We start from the raw sequence: 26936 nt of genomic DNA, 5'->3' as shown, positions 1-26936 counted from the left end.
TCATTTATTACTAAATATTATTTAATATAAAGTCAGATTCAAGATTTCTATTTCCTTTCATGTACATATTAGAAGCAAAAGTCTTTACAAAGGAAATTTTGGATGTTGTTTTGCCATATATCAGAAAATGTTATGGATAGCCATAAAAAGTCAATTTCTCTCATTTATTTCGGTATAAAAATGTTCCTTAATGAAACAGTGAAAATGGGAAAAAATGAAACAATTTTGTGAGATGCATATTAACTTTAACATTTTTACTGGAAAACATAATTTACCATTAAAAGGTTTAAGTGACTGATATCACTATGAAATCTCCCCACTGATGAACTCACATTAAGAAAGTTTTGTAACTTTTCTAGAATTTTCCAGTCATCGTTTTATCTAATTTAAAGTGCCAGAAATTGAAAATGTGTGGTAAATATAAATGTAAATATATATATTTTAGTCTGATAAACATATTTCTTACTAAGAGCTTCATAACTATTGACTCACCCGCATGTGATCTTCTGTGGGCAGGCTGTGTGAAGGCGAAACTCTGAAATAACTCCTTCAATAACATTCATACAGGTATGTTTGTTTGTTTTTAATTACAGCTTTTACAATCATTATCATTATTGTTATCATATTATAATCAATTATCATCACTACTCTCCAATAATATGAATTGAAATCATAACACAATTTGTTGTCCAAAATGTACACATACAAGTAGCATATCTTAAATGTCCATAATTTAAAACATATTTCCTTTGTCAACCTAAAATGAAATTACAGTCAGTCTTAAAACTAAGTATGAAATGAACGTACAGTTTAATACGCACACATACATACTGTACATACATACATACATACATACAAACAATAGCAGTTATCATAAAAAATGATAAAAATAAAATACACACATTTTACAAAGTCCTGCTTTCACATCATTTGATGATCGATATCATGACGTTCACTCTAAAATGGTTGAATTTGGCATGCATATTAACACAAATGCTCCGTAACTCAAGTCATTTTCCCCCAGTTTAAACAGGATTTTGTCATAAAGCACTTTGCTAATTGTCTCATTGTCTGTCCTATTCACATTTGTGCATCTCACCTCCGTTATGGCTTAAGAACATACATATCGTCCTCCTTGTGTACTCCTACATTCTGGCCTTAAACCTCCCCCCTAGCCACACCATACTGTATTGTGATGTTACTTGGCGTTGTTGAGTATGTTCTATAATCAATCTAAATCGCAGTCAGACCAACTTAAAGGATGCGTGTTGGACTATTGTTCTCTTGATAGGAACAGGAATGCATTTTCCAGTTTAAAAACTATAAATTCATTGTGTCAATATTGCCGTCTTACACTCAAAAAACCAAAAAAAGGAAAAACAGAAGATGAATTCACGATAGGCATTGGTCACTTTCTACAGGCCACTTTCTACAGAATCAAACAGCATCATGCCACAACTATGGATCGAAGAGAGAGAGAGAGAGAGAGAGAGAGAGAGAGAGAGAGAGAGAGAGAGAGAGAGAGAGAGAGAGAGAGACTGATGGTAAAACAGACATTCACTCCATTTTTAACATCTTTAAATCATTCACTCTGTATCTTTGATTTTTCGAGACATGTGGCTCGAAGGTTGTTGGTCATCTTCTAGTGTCCTTTTTGTTTCGTTTTTTCGTTTTTTGTTCCTCAGGTTTTTTTTCCTCTAAAATGTGTTTTTCCTTGGGTTGATTTGGGGGCGGGGTTCTATGAAAATATAAGAAAAGACATTTAAAGAGTCATAATGGCACCGTATAGACGTGACTGATGTGGTGTCCGCTCAAGCTATTTTTAGCTATGATCAATCAGAGTGCTTTTCTCACCTGGTGTGCTTATTTATTTCTTTATTTCTTTTTTTTTTTAGCAGGAATATGTTCTCACAGACCCCGACTCTGCTCTTGGACCAGAGTTTGCTGACAGGGGAAAAAAAGGTGATTAGTCCTTGCTAAATATACAAGACAAACAGATACAAGTCAGTAAAGCAAAACATTACTGATGTTATTAAAAAAAACGGCACTGCTAAGCTTTAAATTCTGTATTCCAAATATAAACTATTAAGAAACACAGCATCCTAGGGAAACACCGATTTTGCTCTGTTAAGCTAATAAAGCTTACTGTTCCTCAGGAAAAACCAACTACTGGCTATAGTTTCATATTTACTGTAAAGCAAATCATGTTAAACTTCTCATCTACTGCTCTGCATGAAATTAACAGAGATATCCAGTATTTCTTTAAAAAACTGTTTCTTGTTCTTTTTCTTCATAACCAATGAAACTGCTAAATTGTTATTATCACTGTAGGAAGTAGGAGCATTTGCAAGACTTTGTTTATATTTCTGCATAATGCGTTTTTAATATAAAAGTCTTGCATCACCATTCATTGCTTTATATTTTGCAAAGAAAATGGGAAATAGGTGCAGCTGCTGTTTCTCTTCCTTAAGAGCCGTGAAGAAGCCATTCTTAAGAAAGTGAAACAGGGAGTAAGGATGAGATATGTGACACTTTTGGAGTGCTGAATCCAAACTTGAAAATTTTGGTCCAAACCATATCAATGTCTACAGACATCTTTAGTTTCATTGGTTATGAAGAAAAAGAACAGGAAACCGTTTTCTAAAGAAATACTGGATATTTCTGTTAATTTCATCTAAAACATGGTGGAGGCATTTCAGCCAATGGTGTTGGAGCTCTTTTCAAAATAAGAAAAGGATCAACAGATCCACCATGCGATACCATTTGATTGGTAAAAGCATATCTGGGTGGAAAAACACACAAAGGAACATATCGGGCATGGATTGGCCCAGAGACTTTGCCTTTTATGTTTTATTTCCATATATGTTTGCACATGTTTCAGTTATGTTTGGTATGTATAGACTTCATCCATTAGGTGCATCTTTTTTTATTCTTGAATGACTCATAGACCAATGTTAACTGACTTAAACAAACAAAAATCACTTCTCTGAAAAGGGTCAGGTACAAGAGTTCACCTGAAAATGAGTGACAAAGCAGCCAATGTCCAAAGAAAAGCTTCAAAAGTCCATTTTAGAAAAAAAAAAAAACCCAAGTCTGGCTCTTTGAAATGAAATTATAAAGAAATGAAGGTTGACTCAAGGGTTTTGCACAGCACTGTATTTAAATATAAATATAATCTATCCAGATGGTACATGTGGAGCACCAAAATATCTCTTTGTATAAATCACAAAAAACCTTGTTGTTAGCAAATTTATGCAGGAACTATTTTCTTTTTACTGTCTCTATTTGCCAAACAAAGGAAGCATGCACATAGATAACATGCTCACAGCAAGGTTTGTAGAGTCAGGTTTTTTTGGGGGGTTTTTTGGTGCTTGGAGCAACCAGTTCCATCATAGTTCTGCAGTTAATATCTCCACATCCCAGCAACTCACACCCAAATACTTCAGAATGATAAATAGCAGCAAAAGCCAGAGAAATAAAAGATAGAAACTTGATTTTGGGGTGAACTGTTCCTTTGGGGTTTTTTTAAACAGGAAAAAACTGCTGTGTAATCCCTGATCCTGACAGTATTGTTGTTATCATGCTCAAGTCCTCACCTTCACTCTGGACTTTTCTCAGTGTGACAGACGGGGTCGAGATGGCAGAGGCACGGAAGTTGGCAGGTAATGTTTCTGAGGAATCGGAGGTAACGCCACGGAGGTCTTTCTCCCTAAACATCTTCCTCCATGACGGTGACCGTGTGAATGTTTTTGTGCCGTCCTGTGGAGACAAGGAAATAATGCTAGTGATTCAAAACAACAGCATTCACTGGCCCTTATTCATTATGCATTAGTGGGGTTTAACAAAACAGTATTTGACAAAGCAGTATTTGTTGTGACAATATTCCACAGTTGCACAGTTTTTAGCCCTACAAGCTGTAACTAAGCAATTAGCACCCGTGTAAACACAGCTGAACCACTGTGGCTTGCCAGCAGTTCACTAGCAGTAAAGCCTTCCTTTACAAGGAAAAGCCATGTTTTAGTCTTTCTTTTTAACCCTGAAAGAAATTTATCTTTCATAGCACATTAAACAAAGGGCAAAAAAAATATTTCCTGAAAATATTTCCTGTTGTTGTACCTCATCGGGCCTCCTCTCTGTTCCCATGGAGATGAGATTATTGTACTCTTTCTCTAGGAGCTGTCTTGCCTGAAAGAGACAGACGAAAAGATGTTTCGGGTAATTTTACACCTGTAGATTAAGATAACAGAAGAGCATCTGACATCGCCGGCTGTTGTAGAGCACGTGAGGTAGTCTACCTGTGTGTTCTGATTTGGTATCTGAAGAAGGAGGGCCAGGTCAGTGTAGTCAAAGGTGTCATCCAGTGCCAGCAGGGCCCCATGGACCCCACTTTCTAACAGGTTGTCAGCAAATTCTTTTAGACCGATAGACTGCACCCAGCACATCACTCGCTCATTGGACCACACCATCACATCTGGAGAAACACAAATTCAAAGACAAAGACAAAAACACACCAGTGTGAGTAAACTAATGCTTTGAAATCAAGTTTGGGGCATTATCCAAAGGCCTCACCTTGGTTCTGATGTTGGCTCTCATCCCTCCTCCTCTCCAGCTCCTTTCTATCATAGTTCAAGCGCTTCAAGCACATGATGCCATAGTGAAGGCTCACCCTATAAGTAGTAAGGACAGAGACCTAAGACATGCAGTGGGTGGAAATATGCAGAACATAAAATTAATCCAATAACGTGGGTGTCCTTTCTTTCACCTGTGGAAACTGTCCACCATCTTCAGCTGGCCCCTCAATTCTTTCTTGGTGAGGTGATCGAGCATGCGAGCATCAACCAGCGATTCCATGAAGTAAGAGCGGTACTGGGGTAGACCCAGGCTGGGCAGCCATTCATTTCCCACCCACTCATGGTTCATGTCTCCATAGGCCAGGATCTGGAGAACAAGGTTTATAGACATGAGAGTAAACAAGATGCATAATAAACATGAAAAAAAAAATCCTAAAGGTAACATTCTGAATATAAAACAAATTTGTGTGTTTCACTTGAGCTAAATAATGAAACAGGAAAAATTACAATGTGTTTGTATTAACAATATTTAGTGACTTCTTAATTCCTTGGAACAGGGCAGATAAAGTGCAGAGAAAATAGTAGTAAAAGGGAAACCTGAAAGTGTAATAAAAACAAAATCCCCCGCCATGCAGGGTTTTCTCCATTTGTTTCTCCTTCCCGTGGGCTCTATATACACCACACTCGTGTATACACACTGCTGGCCACTCAGCGGTCATGCTAAACATCTCTCTGAAACAAATTCTGTATTACTGGGAACAGGAAACAGTATACTTGTAGCCTAAAATGGCAAAAACAATTTGGTCTCACTTTCTAAAAATGCGCCGCTAAAGTGTAACTCATGTCTCAAATAATTAGTTATGTGTTAACTCTAGACCTATGAAAGTAAAGTATTTCTGCTGCTTTTTGTTTTCCTTCACTTTCTGATTATTTAAAGAGAGAGATGAAAAAAAGGCAAAATAAGTGCCAGTCTACAACCTTCAAACCTGGATTTATATAAGCATGTCTCGTTAGACACACAGATGCATATTTAAAGACTTCGTTTTAGCTCTTCTTCCCTTTAAGGCTGTGTCTCCTGGTTTCCTGGTAAGCCTTTATTTAAAAATAAATTGCAAATCATGTGATGGCCTGTGGATTCTCAGCAGCTCACCTGATCCCAGCTGAACTCCTTCTGCTCCTTACGGTTCAGGCCGAGCGTACAGAGGAAAGGAGCAGATATTTGCAAAGAGAGGGAAAGGTCACCAGTGAGAGTTTGTGTTTGTAATGAATCAGTGTCGGGACAGAGGAGGAGAGGGAAGGCAAAAGGAGGAAAAGCTTTGTTAGTGAGTGAGAATTAGATGGAAAACACTACATCAAAACTGATTTTTAGGGAACAGCAAGGGAAAGGTGTAGCCAAACATGCCTAATTAAGAGACAAAAAAAAAGAAGAAACCTTATTAACGGGACAGTTTGCTCACGACATAACAAATGTGTCAAATAAATCAATGCAATATAAAAACAGCTTCTCTGTATTTCACATGAAATATAATCTTACTGGTTTGGTGGCAGCAGTGAGAGACTCCATCTCAGCGTGCGTCATCCAAATGTTACTTGTTGACTGTAACGGCAGCGCACAAATTATTAGTTTGTGTCTACCCCCCGTGCCGTGTTTTTTAACTGGGATTTGTACGCAGGCTTACAGAGCGAGTGCTTGCGGGTGCAGATGGACTGGTGAGGGAGACCATTTCCTGAATGGCTAGGCGAAGTTTGAGTCTGTGTAGAGGGTTGCTGATGCCAATCTCCCTCTGGATCTCTGTGTCCGACAGGTTTGCCATGATGGCGCCGCTCTTCACGTTGGCACGACATGCTGCCACATACCACGCTGGCATCCCGACCCACAGCTGGGACAACAGAAAGCAGAAGTGGTGCACAACGAACAGTAACAGTAACATTCTTCAAATAAAGTATGACTTGGTGACAAAAACCTTGTGAGTGAAATACCAAAAAAAATACATCCTATTTCTGAAACGAGCATTTTTAGCTTTTCTCCCCAGCTACCTTCCGTTTAAGCTGGCTTCCTTCTGATTGGTTGCCCTTCACAGACAGAAGGTTTTAATAGCAGTAGAGTAGGGCTGCTTTACCAAGAGTGGAAAAAAAGACTTCTCCAAAGAGACTTCTACCTGTGCATTCACTGACCTCATTATTTAAAGCTTTGGCTTTAAATAAGATTATCATCTACCATCATGTATACAATATATATTCCGGTAATGTAATATGTCGGTAATGACAACATACTAAACTTTACATAAACTGGTCCAAATCAGTCTGATGGTTTTATGTCCTGAGGCTCAGAAACGTACCTCAAGCCACGTAACAACAGTCGGGCCATCCCATGAGGCGAAAGGCAGACCCTGACGACATGCCTCCTCTAATAAGTCGTGCCTGGCAAGGAGAGTGGAAAACAGAAGATTAATTTCTTCATATCTCACCTTACCACTGTCTTCTTTTATAAATAGAAAATCAACATGAGAAGTTAAAAACGTTTCAGCCTTGCGGCACCGCATAGGCGTACATTTTTCTGTTTAAATTAATACTAAACTACGAAATGTATTGCAATATCGCATTAGGATCAAAGATGTCGCTACAACATGAGAAGCGTGTGGAAAGATGACTGATCTCACTTCTTTTTGCTGCGGCGATCTTTTTCCACTGTTCCAGTTCCAAGTTTAGCCAGACCTAATGGATCAGCTGAACCCAGGTCATCAGAGGGTGTGGAGGCTGTAAAGATCATAGGTTAAAAATAATAATTACTTCCTGTATTGGTTTCACTGTTGATGATTCTCTCACTGCAAACAGATAAATGTATGACTTGGACATGAGAGACGGCATTTTGAATGACTAGTGTCCAGGCTGTTCACACACCCAGTGAGGCAGATTCACGTCCAGGTGCACCAATCCGTCCTTTTTCCTTTTTGCCAAAGAGACGACCAATAGAGGATTTGATGCTTTTCTTTTTGCTGGCTTTGTGAAGGGAATCCTGGCTAGCTGTGGTGGCACCGTCAGCAGAAAGACTGGACAAACAGAGGGACGGAAAACTGAGTCCACTTCAGGGCTAAATTCAGAGCCAAATATACTGCATGTTAATATTATTCTGAGTACCTGCGAAATTCACGGTGATCATCAAGGCCTGCCCCTGGGTGAGTGTGTGTCATTCGGTCCAACCGTAGGGCTCGAGGAACAGGCGGAGGGGTGGAGTCAATCAGGGCGAGTGCTCTGCATTCTTCACCGTCTTTGTTGTTCTGTAAGGTGGACAAAGTTCAAAAGGTTTATATGGGGAAATTCAGTGTAACTTCACTCATTTGTTGGTATAAAACAGCAGTGAGACAGCACCTGCTTATCGCTCTCCCTGGCAGGTGAATGGGGCAGGCGGGGGGTGGAATGTCCAGAACTGGGTGGTGAGGGTGACGCCAATGTGGACGAGGTGATGGAGGGAGTCATGTAGCCCCTCCCGACACTGTCACGTCCACCCAGTGAAGAGGGTGGAAGAGTTGAGGCATCGAGGGCTACGCTGCTGACCCGACTCTCAATCTCTTCTGCCCTCAGCTCCGTGCTTTCTTTTTCTTCCTGAATCAGCCTTAAAGGAGAAGAGAGAAGAATTTTAACAGTAGGCTAAACAATCCTAGGATCTCACAACACTCTCATCTACACACTGTTGCACACAAAACCTACTTAATCTCTTTGTTAATGGCCTCCAGTTGCTCCTGTAGCATGATGGCCAAAGTCTGTACATCCGTCTGCCCACTGGGAGAGAGCAGCTCCGACCCGAACATAGTCTCCCGATCCTCTTCATCATCAGAGCAGCCTCCCTCCACGCCGCCCTCAAACCCAGGACCCAGCATAGTGCTGCTGTCCCACTCTCCATACTGGAAAATGAGAAAAACAATAGAACGGATAGAGACAATGGTGTCATTCAGAAAATAGCACCATATCACAGTATATGCAGTTGTGGTCAAATGTTTACAAAGGCTTATATATCTTGGTAATCTGGTGCTTTGAATGATTTATTTGAATTGTTCACGTCCCGGTGTGGAATGATTGTGCGGCATGCATCTTTAAAGTCTTTAAAAGCCAAGATTTGGGTGCACAACTTTGAACTGAGTTGGGATTTTTTTCTACACAAAACTATACACATTCCCTACTGATATTTGCTTAAATGTCTCTTAGCAAATTGCACCTTGACCAGACACTTTTGGTTCCCATCGATAAGCTTTTGGCATATTTCTGACTGAATATGTGACTGCTCTTCTTGGCAGAGTTGGTAAAATTCATTTAAATTCCCCCTTCTTCATTATTCCATCCACTTTGTGTATAGTGTTGTTACGCTCAAAAGCCCCCAACCATAGCTCTTGTCATTGTGCCAAATAGCTGAATGTTTATCCTGTCTGGCCATAAAATCTTTCTACAGAACACATTTGGCTTGTCCATGTGGGCAGCTGCAAATTGAAATTGAAATTGAAGATGCCGATTTTAGTCTGTATCCTCTTAGCCCATAGTGATGAAAAACACACTTTAGTATGGAAGTGATGTTGGTTTTAAGGCAGTTCTCAGCTCATAGCAGGCCTTGGTGATTCCTGCATCGTTCCTGAGCATCCTAACCAATTTCCTTTCAACTGAAGGTAACAGTTTGGGTCTTCTTTTAGATCTTGACGAAGTGGTGACAAATCCAAATAACTTAATTTTACATACAGTTGTTTTAACTGATGATCTTGCAACTTTGCAAATGTTTAGTATTGACCCACTAGGCTTCTGGAATATGAAACATTAGTGAGGGTATTTCTACACTTTTAACCCTGCATGGATCAGAGAAAATCCCAAATAAATTCAAACTTTTGCACCCAGTTCTTGTTTCTTTGTACAATCATACCACCCTGGAAAAAAGAACATTTTAAAGAAATCATTCAGAGCACAAAGTTAAGCCTATGATGGCTGTATATAACGTTGCATATATGCACATCATCATTATCTCAGCCTGAGATCGACACCTTGTTACTATCATCTCTAGGAGTCCCCCAACGGCCACGGTGACGCCTGACCACGACCCCACTAGAGGAGCTGCCATAGCCAGCTGGGAGTGAGCCTCCACCCTGAGGGTACCGCAGCTCCGAGGCACTCCCTGGAAGAGATCTTCGAAAAAGGGTGGAGGGAAGTGAGCTCACGCTGCCCGCCCTATGATGAGATCCAGAATTCAAATGTTAAGCAGCAGCACTTGAAAACATTTCGTGGGTGAGTGTGCAAACACACAGCACTGTCACACACAAAGATTCCCCCATAAATAAACAAGGAATTTAAAACTAAAAGCTATAAAATTATGAATAAAGCATTTGTTTGTGTATTTATCAGACAGCCCAACAGCCTCCAGGTACAATGTGAACAACTTTACAAAGCAGAGGAGTGTAAACAAATGGTGTACTCAGCATAAGCGCTGTGTTCTTTGGGAGACTTTGAGTATTCATAAATGTAGGGCACGGTGCATAAATACTTTGCCGTGAGGGTTCATGTCAGCTAACCTGGAATAGGACGAGCCTGGCCTTCCTCTCAGCTGATCCAGCTCCAGTTGGACTCGCTCCAGCTCAGCAATCAGCTGCTCCTAAAACAAAGAGGAGAAAACACTTTTAGCATGACGCCAAAGGTTTAAACATCTGTAATAGGTGTAGGGGAAAAAACCAATACAGCATCATATCGTGAAATTTTGCGTGGGGATATTGTATCAATACAACAAATATTAATATTTTATTAAACAAGTCCGAACACTCTGGAAACAATTAAAAAGGGCTTCGATTAAATAGTCTCAAATGAAAAATCACCCAACACTTAGCTTTGATGATTTATCTGCACTATCAGTAACAGACTACATGTAATTACCAAGTTGACCTCATTCATTCTTCTATGGCAGATTTTAGTGACGGTGTTGGTGTTGGCTCACAGCCTCTTTTGGCAGCATAATAACTTAATTGAGATAAGTTATTTAACTATTAAAAAAAAGGTTACTCATCGAAGTATTAGTTATTGCAAACTGTAAAAAAGCGCAATAATATCGTATCGTGAGTGAAGTATTGTGATAACATCATATCATGGGGTGTCTCACCTCTAATCTGTAACTACAAAAAATACAAAAGTGAATACCTTATTAGCAAGAAGATCATCTTGGATTTTCTTCATATTGACCAGTTCCTCAGAAAGAGCATTCTAGAAGCAAAGAAAACAAAAAGTATACATATGCATTTTCATGTGGTACAGTGGTTTATACACAATACTCTTCTTTTTCTACCTTCTCTTCTAGTGCTGCCATTCTTTCTTTGAGATGCAGCTGAAGTCTCTCATTGGACTCTGACAGAAGCTTGTCCACAGTGTCTGAGAGGCGTTTGTTGTGTTCGTCATTCATCTTCTCCCTCTGCCTGGCCTGGAATGAAGACACGAAGGAGAGGAGGAATAAAAGCAGAGATAAAATTTAAACTTTATTCAGAATTGAGAATTCACATCAGACTGTGTCTCAGCAGGAAAATATGATTAATGTCACCCTCTGCAGCTCTTGGTTCTTCTCCTCAAGTTGAGCTTCCATTTGCCGTAGTCGCTCCTCAAAGTTTCCGTGACGTTCTTCAGCCTTTTGTGTAAGAACAAAAAGATATTTGCAGATGCTGGTTAAAATATTTGAAATGAGATTCGAATAAAAGCTGGAATATTCTATTCAAAAGAGTTAGTGGTTGATATTGATTGCCCACCTTGTTGAGAGCAGCCACTCTTTGTGCAAGCTGGGCCTCAATCTCAGGTAATGTCTCTGCCCTCTGCAGGGTCTGCTGGAGCTTCTGTTTCGCCTCATCCAGACGCTCCTGTAGCTGCCTGTTCTTTTCTTCACTCTAGACAGTCAAGAAAACATTCATCAGACACAGAAACGTTCGTGACTTTTGTTACCAACACAGCTGGATACTGGCTTGTTTGAGCCAAACTTTACCTGTCTGTGCAGGGACTCCTTGCTCGCCAGCTCATTTTCCAGCTTGTCTTTGATATCATGTAGAGAAGTCGCCTCCCTCTGGGCGCTGAGGTACCTGCAACACAAAGCCGCCATCAAAGAGGAATGCTGCAGCGGTCCTAAATCGAAATACCGTGACATATATGAATGTTTGTGACTGTTTTAAGTTAGCTGGTGCTGAAACAGCACTAATCTGAAACAGGAACTTAGATAGTTTAATGGAGTATTAATTCTAAACAAATGTTAATATAACCCGGTACATCAAATCTAAGGGGTAATACATCCAAACTAATTACTGTTTCTGTCCAAATATTCACTGAATCATTAGTGAATGCAAATGTCATTATGTAAAACTAGCTTAGATGCTATAAAGAGGCGTCACGATGCTTTTGCAACGCATTGCCTGCCAACAGGTGAAACATATGGTCCTTCTGCTATGTGCATCATAGTTTATGCATAAAATTCTGGTCTTCTGGTCTTGAGCTTCTTTCAAGCTACAAATAGATGACAAATAGACAAGATAGCTACAAATAGAAGACTAAAAAAAGAAAAGAAAAGAAAAAAAAGAAAAGAAAAGAAAAGAAAAGAAAAGAAAAGAAAAGAAAAGAAAAGAAAAGAAAAGAATACCTTCGTTCTAGTGTTGTAATCCTCTCCTCCATGTCCTCTCTTTGGCAAAGGGCCTGGTAATATTTCATGAAACAAAATGATATAAATATAAAACTTGCAATATACAAAACACATGAGTGCTTATCACGTAGAAAACTACTGGCCAGGTAAGAGATTTCTACTACGCTTCTTTGAATACGTGCACAGAGCACTCTATTGTTAGACTGCAGGAGTATATTAATATTTATTATGGCATTCATTTCAGCCCAGCATTTCTTTGATATCGGTTAATTTTACTCTCATCCCCCTTTGGAATAATAAATATTAATACATATGCCCGTTGCGTTGTACTCTTGGAACCCTGGGTGCTGTGAGATCTCAGGGTCTTGGCCATGAAGAGACAGACTGGCCCAACAAACCTCTTTCACTTCCCTTTGGAGCTTCTGATTGGCCTCCTCTGACTTCGTCACCTCCCTCCTGGCGGCGGCAAGCTGTTCCTCTATTTCCCCGACCTAACGTGACAACACAAAGGGACCAGAGATGACACAGATTGAACCTACGTGAGCCAGTATTAACCGCCACGGCACTAAGTGTAAACAGACAAGACAGTGACTGATTACAAATGCCAGTTGGGTCCACACGAGACTCTGGGGGTGTAACGTGGTGACGCACAGAACACGCAAAAGGTTTTAAGATGTTTTGAAGGTTAGAGCAAAGCATTACTCATTTTACTCTAAACATTTCTGATCTCTTATGTAAGATTTTGTGCTACGTACAGCTATTAAAATCAAATGGCGTCATATAGCCTACTATATGGGATGAATACGGTGTCTTAAAGCAACTGCAGTAGTGTAACCGGCCACAAGAGGGAAGAGGGTGACCAGGAGAAGTACTGTGATTAGTTATCCTCCTCCTTGGGATATGCTGTGTTGCTGGAATTGCTAGTGAGGAGCTGGCACTGATTTATTACGATAGCCAGGGTGGGTTATATAATAAACCAAACTTACAAACAAAGGGGAGACAGAAATGTAGCTGGGAATTCAAACAGTTTCACCTGCTTTCCTTCAGGCCGTTTGGGATGGGTCAGGCATGTTGTGGATGTGTGGACAATAGTAAATGATTTAATCAGGACTTTGCTAGAAGCTTTTATATTTTATTTTGGATTTTGACAGAGAATTTGTGGGCGTACCGTTTAAGACATGAAACCCAATGCAAACTCTAAAAGCCATTCTCACAAAGTTCGACACAGAGGATCACAAACACCAACCTGCCGGCACATGAGGGCCAGCCTCTCCCTCAGCTGGGAGAGTTCAGCTCTCTGCCGCTCTATCTCCCCTTCTCTCTGTCTGTCAAGCTCCCCATCTTCCAGTCCAGAGGAAGGACCATTGGGCAGTCGCTGGAATGGTGAGAATAAAGCAGGAAATGAGAGTGATGAAGAAAAAAAAGAGTTAGAATGGGGTTGTTATTGCAGAAAAACGTAAATGAAACTGTAGGTGAGTTAAAAATCACACTGACACACCATGTTACCCAATATCTACTTTCTACTGACTGTCTGGACGCTAACACATACACAAAAACAACTGGAACCAACATGCATAAAACCCTCCCTTACATCTTTCCCGCCGTCCACCCCTTGCTGACGTCTTTTAATTTGGTCTCTTAAAGAGATTACCTGAAAAGAGAGATAAACAGACGATCCAAATAAATGTTCCCTTCACACTGAGCCGCTCGTTAACGTCAAATCACAATCCTGGCATGTTAGACTTTACCTCTTGAGAAGACGCTGCGAGTTGATCTTCTAGCATGGACACCCTCTCAAGGGCCACACGGAGCCTTTCTCGAACCTGCGGGGTGAAGCAATACGAAATGGCATGCAGTAAGTCAACTTGACACCGGGGAATTAATATCAAGATTGTGATTACATTTTTATCACTACCGAATAAGCAAATAAGAGTTCATGAGAGGTCAAAACACACGCATCAGAGATGAAGCTCACCACGGAAGCTACACTGGGAATTTCTGCACACCACACTGCATTTTAATTGAACCCAACTCAGCACTGGGTGTGAGCAATCCTCATGAGACAATCACTAAGGCTGACAGGACTTGATTTATTCACGTCTATCACAGTAAATGATGCTCTAGTGCTAACTCGGGAGAAGAGCAGTTCATTATAAGTGGACCTTTATATGATCATCACAGCAAACAACGTCAAAGTAAATTTTCATTGTCATAAAGCAATAATATTTGATTTTATACGGAAACATGTGAGCTAAACCTGCAGCCTGAATCCTACTTTGAGCAGCCAAGTTGTATATATATGTATATCCTGCCTCTCTGTTCTCACATTATACACCAAACACACCCTCACACTTTGGTGGTCTATTTAATCTGGAAAGTCTCCCATCTTTCCCTCTGACATCTCCGTGCTGCTAGTGGGCTCTATTGCCACCTGCCGATTCTGTCCTTTCACCTCCCTTTTTACCTCAAGCATGTTTCTAGTGACTTATGACTTTGAGTTTAATAATCTTTTGGCTCAATTTTTGGTCTGAGCGAGTGAAATCTCTTGCTCTCAGCCTTTCAAACACACCTTTTCATCCAGGGCCTTGTGGTGCTCAAACAGGGATTTGAGGGCCTTGAGGACTTCCACCTCACTGGAGACCCCTGCAGGGGACTGGGCTTGTCTCTTCACCACCGTCATCCTCAAACTGCGCTCATGGCGAGACACAAGACACTCCAGGTGTTCCAGCAACAACTGAACGATTGAGTGGGTTAATTGGGAGAAGGATGGAGAGAGAGAGAGGTAAGAAAGGCAATTTGAAGGAAAAAGCTCATACAAAATGAGCAGGAATTAGAGACAGGAGCAGAGATTACAGGGTAACTGCCGGGATCATGAAAAAAGAGAGTAGGCTCAGGGGCGGCACAGAGCAGTGAGGGTTTTAAGAGTGACGAGAAACGTTCAGCACAGCAAAAAAAGACATAATGAAAGCAGATATGGACAATGAAAAGGGGCCATGAAGAGAAAAGAGAGCGTGGATTAGGAAAAAAAAGAAGATCAAGAGAAGGAAAAACAAACAGAAGCAAATGAAACAGTGTGACACCCACACAACCACAATGGGTGAGGAAGATAACACAGAGCCTGTTACAGTGCTAATAAGCAAAATGGCTGCTAAACATCTTACACGTGTGTTGTTTCTTTCTGCCTTCAGCTCAGCGATCTCCTCCTCCCTCTCTAGAAGCTGCTCCCGGCAAACGTTCAGCTCTTTAGTCAACACAGCAAACTCCTGTGGAACACACAAGCTGCGTTCAGAGGCAAGAAAACAAACTACACAAACGTATGGCTTTAATAGATTAAGTGGTCTCGGCACAGGCAGTTCAGCTGCAGTGAGTTTTGATCTAGGCGAGACACGAGCATGCACACACACAGCAAATGCACACATAGTGCTAAAAATATACAGAACCAAAGGCTTACAGTTACACACTCTGTGAAACACCTGAGACCAGCAATGTAGGAGGACAAACATGATGTAAACCTACATAATAATCATGTAAATCAATGACACACTTTCCACCACCGCTCTCATCGTGCTCATCCTCCTCTGTGAACTCGCATTCATGCATGGATTACATCACGCTGTTACACAATGACTCGGCTCTGGAATGCACAGGAGAGACCCCCCAAAACACAGCATTGATATGTCATTTACAGCACCACTGGGAATGCGCTCGCAACTCCTTCATGGTGCTGAAAGTGAGCCCGAAAAGGAGAGGTAGTACTACACGATTTCTGCACAGTGAGAAAAACTCATAGGATCGACGGTAAAAGATTTTTTTATTTCCATAAAACGCATCTAAGGCCTTAGAAGCTGCTTTTAAGAGTGACAGTGTGCAGATGTTTAGGGTTAGGATTCACAAACACTTAAAGGTAGGCATATGAAACTGGTTTGTGTTTACAAGGGGGGAAAGAGAAAGAGCCAAAGAGAAATCTATACAGATGGTGACACAGCGTGTTTATTGGCTCTTGGCCTTATGGGATTGTTTCTTGTTTGGATAGGGGTCAGCTTCGCAGTTGGCTCTCCTTGTCCCCTTGTCGTTTCATTTCTATTTCATCTCACTCTATCTTTACAGGCTACGGCCTCCATTTGTTTGAATAAATTTGAATTCCTGGTCTACAGTGCACGTGGCCCTATGTCGCGGAGAAATTACACATTGTCTTATAATTCATGCTGCACTCACATGAACACATGTACATTCGAATTCCATCCAACAATATGGCTCTTACATTAATACTTAACCTTGTTTCCGAGGTGTTCAAGGCCATAACTGCTTATTATTATAACCAGTAAATTAATTTATGGAAAAACTGATATGCTGAGAAAACAAAGAAACACATTTCAACATCCATATAGTGGACATGTAGGAGGATGTATATGATATTAAACTAGGTTTATTATGGAAATTTAAGGGGAAAATGTGTGGTATTTTTGTTCAAAATAAGCAAACTATAATAAGCTATCAAAATAGTTGGAGAGCATATGTAGATTGTATGATGTTCTAGACGAGTGTTAGAGCCTAATACTAAGGAGACACGTAAAACTGCCTGCTATAAATAAGTATTGTGTTAAACTGCGTGGTCAGTATATGGTGTTGTATACATACTGTACATTAATCACTTTCTTTAGTTTGGGTTGCTGCGGCACCTTTTTGTTATCCACACACACTCTTTGACTTCCTACTCACTCTGGACTACTTTTGGACACCAAACTGAACCGTGAGTAACTCAGTGGATTAACTTAACATCAGTAACCCTAAATGTTTGGAAGAAAGCCATTACAACAGTCAAGTCAGAAATGGACTTTATCAAAAAGGCATAAAAAGGAATCTGACTGAATTAAAAAAAAATATTATTATTATTATTATTATTATTTGTCCTGACACACCTTGTATATTAGTGGCTAGAGGGGTCACGTGTACATTAAATTCTACATACTATAATTACAATACATTCAGCTTTAGATGAGGAGAAAGGAGAGATTGAGTTTTTTTTAATAATGGTAGGATAAAACTTGTAAATTCCAGTTAATATCAATAAGCAATTTTATCAGGCAAGCTCAGAGAATTCCAATAAATTACATTTTTATTGAAGTTCAGATAAGGCCCAAGCACATATTATCTTCCACTCTCATTAATCACCCACTAACGACATGATTAACAAACATAATAAAACCTGGTTACACAACGAAGGGGAAATTTGCAGATGCAACTTGGACTTGACAGCCAGACGAGCGTCAACCTACAGCATTTACTAGAAACAGAATTAGTGAAGACTCTAAGCATGCAGTGGGGGAAGTGTCTAATGTCCTGTTCTAGCTGGAGCTGAGTGTCTCTCTCTCTCCACGAGGCATCACTGCAAAGGCTTACTGTCTCATGAGCTCGCTTCATGATGACACACTCATAAATGCAGACTCATATGTAACTCAGTTCTGATAACGCAGAGAATAAGCAAAAGTTACCTTACAGGCAGAAATGTTCCATAAAACACTTGCATCAGGAAAACACACCCAAACGTTGTAACCCACGTACACAAGCACAGTGTAAATATATACGTGTACAGATTTACCTGTGGCAGAGCAATTGATAGCTGCCTCTGAAGCGACTCCTTTTCATGGCCAAGCTCACGGAGGCGGAGCTGAGCTGTACCCAGGCTCTCCTGCGTCTCCCTCAGGTTCTCCAGCAGCCTTTCCCTTTCTGTCAGCATGTTGACCATTAGAGACTCCAAGTTCCCTGTGCTGCCTCCTTCATCTCCTCCACCTCTGGGCTCCCTGCCACTGAATCCTCCTCCACCCATTGCTCCTCCTGGGCCTCCGATTCCCGCGCTGGCGGGTGAGGTGGGGCCTCCACCGGTGCCACTTCGCCCATCTTCGGATATGGTGGGCATCACCTCGCACATCATCATGAGACCGTGTCGTGTGTGTCAAGTAATAAAAGAGAACTAAATGGGGGATTGTACGTGCAAAACGCCTGTTGTCGTGCCTTGGGTTTTGTTAAGCTTCAGCCAAAAGTTTGATGTACAAAATATAAATCTTTACATTTTTTTTTCCAAAAATATTATTCTTTTGGTTTATGTCTACTCCTACATCTTCCTGTGTTTATTGCCTTTTTTAAACTGTTTTCTCCTGCACTTACTTTTGTATGTCTTTGCTCACTAGACTTGCATCACTCAGTCCCAACCTGCATGGCAAATGATTAGAAGGCTTATGTGTTCCCCTGTTATATAAGAGGGACTGCAGGAAAGTCGTTCTGTGGGTGGCTGTAGGATTGGCTGAGGGTGAAGAAGGGAAGGGGTAATGGGAAAGGAAGGGACAAAGGAGGACCAATGCACCTAAATTGTGTCCACAAGGCAGGGCTCCTCAAAGCGTCGTTGGTAAGAGCTGAAAAATCAAAGCACACATTGTATTAGATCTCACACAATAAATTCCACTGTGAGTATAACAACTGTGAAAGTACTGTACAAGCATGAGCTGGTAGTTTGCGACAACAAGACTAATGAAAATGTGAGGAACGGTGACAATGAAGCCAACTGCTGATTTGTAATTAGCATTTCTGACAAAATGACAAACAGGTTGACCTAATATGTAATAATGCAATGGCAGCTCCAATGAAATGAACAGAATCTGAATACAATTCACACTGATTCATGGACCATGAGAAATGAGTGAAAATTTAAACTAATGCTGTTCAACTCAGTCATAGTCCACAAAACATAGACTCTGACTTTAAAAGGTAACTGAAACAATAATTCAATACTTTGGAAAACACCAAGAGTTCTAATTACAGCAACAGTCACCTCAAGGTGCTTTATATTGTATGGTGAAGACGTAATACAGAGCAATCAGAAGAAGCCCTATGAGGAAGTGCTTGGCGACAGTGGTAAGGAAAAACTCCCTTTGAACAGGAAGAAACCTCCATTATACAATGCGTGACAGTCATCTGTCACGACAAGTTCGGGGTTATAACGCACTATAATATGAAAAGACTGATGTCACTTTCATATCTATTTGTGAAATACAGTGTAAAGTACCAGCTAGAAATTAGCTAGCTAAGTCATAAACTAGGTTATGGTGTAAAAACAAAAACACCCAAGGAGGGTGGAAACTCAGAGAGTTGCATATGTTTTTTTCTCTGAGTTCCTTTCTGAAGACTCAAAAATATAGGGAGGGATATATTTAAATCTGATTTGCTAACATCTGCAAAACTCAGTTTACTGTTACTTGTGCTAATACTCCACCCCAACAAAAGCATCTTATTTTTTGTGCTTGACATTGAAAATTACTGACTGTGCCTGTGTTTAGAAAACGCACACCTTTTTGCACATCAACTGAAAAACTAGATACACCTATGAGCCCTATTTGGGGATTGTGCTAGCACACTGTTTTGTCCCATTTAGTAAATCTGCCCCAAAGACTGAAATAGTTGCCTCTGGCTTGATTCAACGTTTCCAAAATCTACCACAGTGAATCACGTTGAACTGTGGATACATGGGTTTTTACCTTCAGGTGGAACAGTGTTAGCTTTTATGCTAAAATGCTGCATTAGCATTATGATGCACTAGCGTTATATTGTTACGGACAGATAAGAGAGTGGCATCAGTCTACTTTTCAAACTTTAGCTACAAAAGCAAACAAGAGTGTTTGCTTTTTGTGATATGAGCACAACTCATAACTGTATCTAATATTTCTTATTCTGATTTGGGCCACTTCCATTCACGTGATTCTTGTTTTATGGTGAGCTTAACTTTTTAGTGAGAAATCTAAGAGTCATTTAGCTCTGCTAAGCATGCAGTTGAGCTTTGGACCAGTTCATACTGGAATCTGATCTTGGCCACAAGAAAAAGAAATGAACAAAACATTCAAATATGTTAGTGAAGTTAAAGCATTAAGGTAATCTTGAAATTTAGGAAAAATCAAAACAAGTTTTAATTTTTTTTTACATTTCAAAGCTTTTTTTGAGAAGTTGAAAATAGAAAGCAGCTGAATTTCTTTTGGTTCAACTGCCTTCTTTTTTCATGACCTGGATGGACTGAGAATGTAAGGCTTTTCTATAACAAGGCAGTTAAGTATGAAGAAGTGAGCTCACTGCACTGGTTTTCTTTTAATCAGCTGCATATCTTAAATTACCCTTTTTTTAAATTACCAAATGAGGCCTGTGTCTGATCCTGCAAACAGTGGGCCAAAATCATACAGTTCCAAGCAATCAGCATTATTATTTTGTCTCGAGTCTGCTTTCTACAAATATTTTTTATTGTCTTATCTGGAGTACTTAAGGGCTCGCACTTTATACTTTCGAGTGGTTTGGACTCATGTGGTGAACTACACATAATTCTTTTTTATCAGTGAGACTGAAAAAAGACAAAACAGGAAGTGCAATGAAGAATTTCAGAGTTCAGCAAAAATAATCTTTTTTGTAATTCAACCATATTTAGGCCACAGGGCTCAGCACCAGTGATAATAACTCAGTTAGTGGTCTCTTCGGTGATAAAGGGGACAGCATAATAAATTAAAATGGGGGATTGATAAAAATCTATCAATCTATAAAAACCTTTGGTGTTTAGCATTAAATACCCCCACTATGTATTTAGGACAGCCCTAAATTTGAATTTAAAAAATCAAAAATAAAAGGTATATAGTTGCTGGAAAAATGAATCAGCTGGTGTTCATCCACAGTGTGAATCAGCTGGTGAAAAAAGACTGGTGTTAAAAAAATTCAGCTCCTAAAACATTTTTAGTTTATGTAATTGTACATTTTAATAATTGTGCAATGTTACTTAAATTTGGAGTATTCAGAGGATCTCCATATAATCCTAATACCGGATACGTACTCAAACAGCTTTAAACAGTATGTGAACAAAATTACTGGTCCACTTACACCTACAGGAGCTATTTAGCCATGGAAACCAACACTGTGAAGCTCCAAGCAAGCAGCTTGTTTTTGCTGATGTTTATGGATTTAAACTCTGCTGTTACTGATTCAGCCGCATGCTGACGACTTTTACACACTTTGGACCTCAAAACTCACCGACCCCACTCTGTAGTTTTATGTGGTCTGTCATTTTGTGGCTGACTTGTTAATTCACTGACCTCTTTAAACAACCTATTCTTGATTGACAACCCAATTTTGTAAAGGGAGATTACATGTCAAATGCTTTATTTAATTCACCTGTGGAAATGGGACTAGAAATTACTGGAACTATTTGTATTCAAAACGTTTCAGCCTAAAGAATTTGGGTATTTATGATGTGATATCATGAAACAACAACTTAGAAACAACACTGACAACCAAAACTGATTAAAATGATATAAAACCTCACAGTAAAAGCCTTTTGGCGGTATTACAGTATGTTAAGAAGGGCGTCTTAAATATGCTCAGATGCCATATTGTGCACTTAAAGCACTTTATACACATCAATCTTAAAGGCAGTGTAAATGAGTGTATTAAGGGGCAGCACTGTATGTATTTACAGAATATTGGAGGTTGAATGGGGCGGTGGGGACTGAGGCAACATGGTCCAGATTTTCCTGTAAAATCAGTGCTTATCGTTGTTATATGGGCATCCAGGAACCACAAATGGGGTAGCTGTTGGTTGGTAATTTAAGGTCTGTTACAGCTCTGAATTAGCTTCTCATGCTGGTGAGCTGGCTAGAGCACTTGGCAATATTGCTGTGTGTCCCACTAAAAAACAGCTTACTTCCTTTCCTGCTCCGCTGGTGGATAATTAAGACGCAAGACTGACCTGGCATCGCCTGCATATCCTTAAAATACAGTTCAAAATAAAAATCTGATTCAGGAACAGCTTTGAACTTCTTTGACAGATTAATAGCTGCAGTCTGATGACCACATACACAAAAATAAACCATATCAAGACCGCAGTGTGCGTTCCATATTAAGAAAGGGTGAGATTTTAGGTAAGGCCTTTCAACACAGACACAGGAAATAATAAGGTGATAATCTGCTTCATAGTGGGAAAACTTCTTTAGGTGTGTAATTCTCTGATACAAAAAATGTCACTGAATATCTAATAGCCTCTGGGGTTACAAAATGATACTGACGCCAATCATTCACAACCACATGTTAAAATTCAAAACTTTACAGCATAAATTAACATCCTTAAACTTTGCTGTAAAAATACATTTAATTTCCAGCTAGTTCCCCTTTTTGTGGTAACTAACGCTGCTCACTTTCACCATCACACACCATAATTTGGATCTAATCTATTTTAGATACAAAACTTGCCATCTCTCTCTCTCTCTCTCTCTGACACATCAGTAACACTGCTGCCCTGCATGGGTGACTGCTGGTTCACCCCCTCCACCACCTCAGCATCCACCTATAGACTACAGGGAGAGAGATTTACTTATCACTCCGATTTCTATGTGCATCATATTTATGCAAAGGAATGAGTTCATAGCCAAGATGCCAAACTAGGCTCTCCTGCTTTAATAAATAAATTAGACCCTGAATGATATATTTTTAAAACTAAGACCAATATCTGATTACTTAAAAATCTAATTTGTATGGCGGTATTTTTTTTCTTTCATTCGCAAAAAGCATAAACTTAGCATTTTTATGTGTCATTATTAGTTATTTATGAGTCTGTTTTACTGCTACAACAACTCGTTGTTGTACTCGTTCACCCGCTGCTTGATCCTGCATGGGTCAGCTGGTTTTTCTGTGGTTCCAAACATGTGTCTGAGGTGGACAAACTATGTGCCATCAACACCTATAATATGGCTGAAAAGTGTTTCTCCTCTTTACTTTTTAAATTTTGATTTATGAGTCGTTATAAAGATAAAGATACATCAGCAATAGGTTATATACTGGGAGCAGCGGAGCCGGTAAATCAGCTGGGTTCTAAAATCAGTCAGTTCAAACATGAGTTGTCTGACTGAACAGTATGAGGAGAAAGAAAATTGCATTAGGTCTTAATTATTAAGGGCTTATTTAGGGCATGACCCCTATGACTGACAGCTTATCACTGCATGTTAGGATTTTACAATCCAGTGGTTGACACGACGGTGGCTGTTATTTACAGCCTATCCTTAGCACTAAGACAGCTGATGATGAGGCTCAGTATGGATCAGAGATAAAGTATGTCTGTTAATAAAGCCATTAATGTTTATACTTATTTCCTTGGATTAGGTGTTTTTAAAAAAAATCGTTGATATCATTGTTGTTGTGAAATTTAATAATGCACCATTTTGTTTGGATTAGAAAGTATTCATCTTTTTTACATTAAAAAGGACCAAATATATTTGTCAAAATGTACTATATGAACTGAAAACCCTTTGGTGATGGTGCCTCTGGCTTGGGTGTATGAATCAGGTCCATTACATAGCTTAGTGAAAATATGCTGTTCATGAAATTGCACTAAGACCCTCAAATGTTTGCTCAGACTTTTCCCCGAGTGGTTCCTTCAAACCAGCAATGTAACATAAACAACAGCTTCTGGCAGTTACTCTGTGTTCCAAACTACCCAAAACATACACTGAGGCGCACAAAAAGGGCACTGCTAAGGACAGAATTAAACTTTCATCCACGCTGGCTGCTATAACCCATCCTAACAAGCACCTTTGCATTAGTTCAGAAAGGGCTAAAGTAAATACTTCAGCCATACTAGTCAATGCACAGGTCACATTAACATTTCTCTGAATTCCTACAGTGTCATATGATGAGTCTGTTGTGGAAAAACGGCAATAAAAGCTGGAGTCCTGATTCAGTGCAGGCATAACATAACTGTGCAGCCTGCAGTTTTGACTGAAGCGTCAGCTGTGAGGTCACTGGGCTTCAGGATCTGTCTTTATGAGCATGTGCAGAAGAGACAAAACAAGAGAGACTGCTGTAGGATAGTTATCATGCCACAAGCTTTAGCAGCATAGTAGCATTACTTAGACCTTTTCTCTTTTCTCCTTATTGCTGTAGAAATATGAAAAGCAGATAGAAAACAATGAGCTGGTGGCAACATTTCCCTAAAATGTATCCGCTTCATTGGTGTAAAGGGTGAGCTCAGGCACAGTGTCACTACTGAAGTCTCAGCTGAAGTCTTACCACACTGAAACGAATGTACTTGCGAGAATGTGATTGCCCACACCAGCATCATCATCATCATCATCATCACAAGTGATAAACAGTCACACTGAATTCTGATGGGTTCCCTTCTCTGGCTTGGACAGACTGGCTTTACAGTATGTGATTACTAGATGACCAGTTAGGACAAGGCCCCTAATTAGGCGGGGTATCGTGTTACTAAATATTCCCTGTCTCCACAAAAAGAAAAAAGAAAAAATGGGCAAAGAAAAACTGTGTGCTCTGAGTGTGTGTTTGTGGGAGGGAGGGAGGAAGAGAGAGAGGGGGCGATAGAGCTGCAAAAACAGCTCTCTTCCACCAGACACTGGGGCGGGGAGAGGGGTTTGCAGGCTCCCACAGCCGCCAACAATGAGAAACTGAAGAATGAGGGGCTCTGCAGCCGGTTTTACATCCTCTTAAATGTTAAATCACATTCACGGCCAAGAATGCATGCATGCCCAGTGAATTATTTGCATTTCCATTAAAAGCAGAGCATAGCCACTAATAATGGACGCCTACCCCACTCTTCCCCCTTTAACGGTACCCCTGGGCAAGAGACGCATCACTGGAATCGATAAATGATTGTCGGCAGCTTGGGTGGAGGAATGGAAACACCGGGATCCGAACCAGCATGCTTTCATTTGCAGTGGCATTCACACTGCACACCAGGCTAAAGGGGGAAACTGACAGGTCGAGCAAGCTGTAGCCAGCCTGCACCTCCATTTCTGAATGTATGCAGGAAAGACCATCTGATGATGGGCGCACGAACGCACACGCGCACATCTACATTCTTATAGTAAAAAAAAGGGCAGTTGTGTATTGCAGCTCTCAGATCTGTCACTTCGGCTGTTAAAATGGCCATCAAAGCAGATTGGGAGGAAGATAAATCCATGCCTGCTCCACAGAGATCCTGGTCGACTAAAACTGTGGACTATGTCCCCCTACCAAATAAATAAATAAATACTCAATGCACATTTTCAGACCAATTTTTTTCTCAACCATTATGGAGTTATAAAGCCATAAGGCAGTGAGAGGAGCTGGGTGGTTTGACTACAAAGCTCCCAACGGCAAAGAGCTTAGTTGCAGCCATGATTAATTACAAGCAAAACATAGCAGGCCAATATACAGTGGCATCTTATCATCTTATGAGGACCCCATCTCGCTCTCTCTCCCTCGCAAGTAGCTATCGCCTCACCTAACTGTATGCAAACGGGAGCGAGCAAGCGCGCCCTAAATAAATCTTGGCGTGTGCTGCCAACACACCTGTCAATGCCCGACAGCGACATACCGCGTTGCATAGTCTATCTAATAACTGCCCGTGCTTTTAGCAAATACAACCATGCCCCCCACCCCCAACCAGCACACACGCAAACAAACGCACACTCACACACAAACACATGTAAAGCACCCCCTTTCGATCCGTGACAACACAATGCAAGGCATCCTACTTGTTATCACACGCTTGCACGCGCGCACTGCATCCACCGATATATTAGTACATGCATGCCTTTTTCTCCCCTCTCCTCTTCTGCGTCTTTCGACGAACACTGTTATCCCTCTCAGTTGAAATTGGGTTGCGATGGGGCGGTGTGAAGTTCCATCCTTACCACAGTCATCAGGGGGGAGCCTGTAGTGTCCATGTTTGATGTTAAATATTCCTTAGATCCATCCCCCGCGGATCCCGCCTCGGCGTGCGTGCCCTCACCCAGAGCCGAAATAAAGCTTAGTGTATGTTTTATTATTATTATTATTATTATTATTATTATTTCCTTTCCCCCGTCTCTCCCTGCCCACATGTAGCTAAGCAGCGAGGAAGGGGACGCGGAGAGAGACGATACGCCACCTTACCACAGACCCCCCTTCTGTCGGATTGGAAGGTAATGGGTCTTAAAGAAACATTCTCTCAGCATTCTCCGCATCTCTCTGATTTACGCGCGCGCCACGCACTCACGCGCACTCCCGGGCCGGCCACACACCTGATTAATCATACAGTGTGTATGTATATCAGAGAAGAGCAAATAACCAGCTGACATTTTTCTTGACACTAGCGAATTCTGCCCGTGTTTCTGGGCTGCAGTCTGCCCACAGAGTCACCAGTTAAATAGAAGGCAGTTATATATATGCATATAAATGATTCTGCAAAAGCAAGCTGTGGGATGTCCAACTTCAGCTCATTAGAAAAAGTCACGTGAATGTTTAACATATATCTCAAAACTATGTGTTGCTAACTGTTAAATATGTCTGCATATGCTGTGATTGTTATGGAAGAAGCCTCTAAAAGTCACAATTATGTCTATATTATGCACCACCTTTTTTCACTTTATGCTGCAAACACACAATAAATACTGTAGCCTATATCAGAACTTACTGGTTCCTCCTTTAAATGTATTCAGGACTGCATTTAACAGCCTGTAATGGTGTCTGGAATGCATGCCAATGATATTTAATGACTGCAGGAATATGTTTAAAGTGAATAGCCCTGTTAGAAACAAGCTATATTTACGATTACTGTTCCTAATTTACCATTTACACCAAATTAATTCACCAGCCCATACATAGTGTGTATGCTCACTGTTATTAGTATGCGTGCTGATATTGATATCACATTTGTAAACAGATCAGTGGGTCTCTCT

The 26936-nt window shown here is 40.4% G+C and overlaps 1 protein-coding gene across 1 annotated transcript; it reads right to left on the bottom strand.

Moving 5' to 3' along the window:
* Positions 1-658: 658 nt before the first annotated feature.
* On the bottom strand, positions 659-26146 carry LOC146663452 (liprin-alpha-3-like). Its single transcript, XM_085415282.1, has 32 exons — positions 25911-26146; positions 17804-18614; positions 15366-15467; positions 14774-14938; positions 13953-14027; positions 13796-13855; positions 13451-13579; positions 12603-12695; positions 12205-12257; positions 11560-11653; positions 11330-11464; positions 11128-11211; positions 10879-11010; positions 10734-10796; positions 10118-10197; positions 9593-9776; positions 8280-8473; positions 7941-8184; positions 7710-7849; positions 7473-7621; positions 7232-7328; positions 6911-6992; positions 6251-6451; positions 6106-6168; positions 5722-5748; positions 4763-4938; positions 4570-4667; positions 4296-4471; positions 4117-4185; positions 3597-3759; positions 1855-1944; positions 659-1738 (listed from the first exon to the last, which is right to left on the bottom strand). Exons 2-31 carry the CDS (start codon positions 18137-18139, stop codon positions 1892-1894), a joined length of 3717 nt encoding a protein of 1238 aa, XP_085271408.1. The 5' UTR covers positions 18140-18614; positions 25911-26146; the 3' UTR covers positions 659-1738; positions 1855-1891.
* Positions 26147-26936: the final 790 nt, after the last annotated feature.

The sequence above is a fragment of the Rhamphochromis longiceps genome, linkage group LG8 (genome assembly GCF_057381845.1).
Source record: "Rhamphochromis longiceps isolate RC_006_pf linkage group LG8, R_longiceps_female_GT1.1, whole genome shotgun sequence".
NCBI lineage: Eukaryota > Metazoa > Chordata > Actinopteri > Cichliformes > Cichlidae > Rhamphochromis > Rhamphochromis longiceps.
This window is presented reverse-complemented; position numbering and strand designations above follow the sequence as displayed.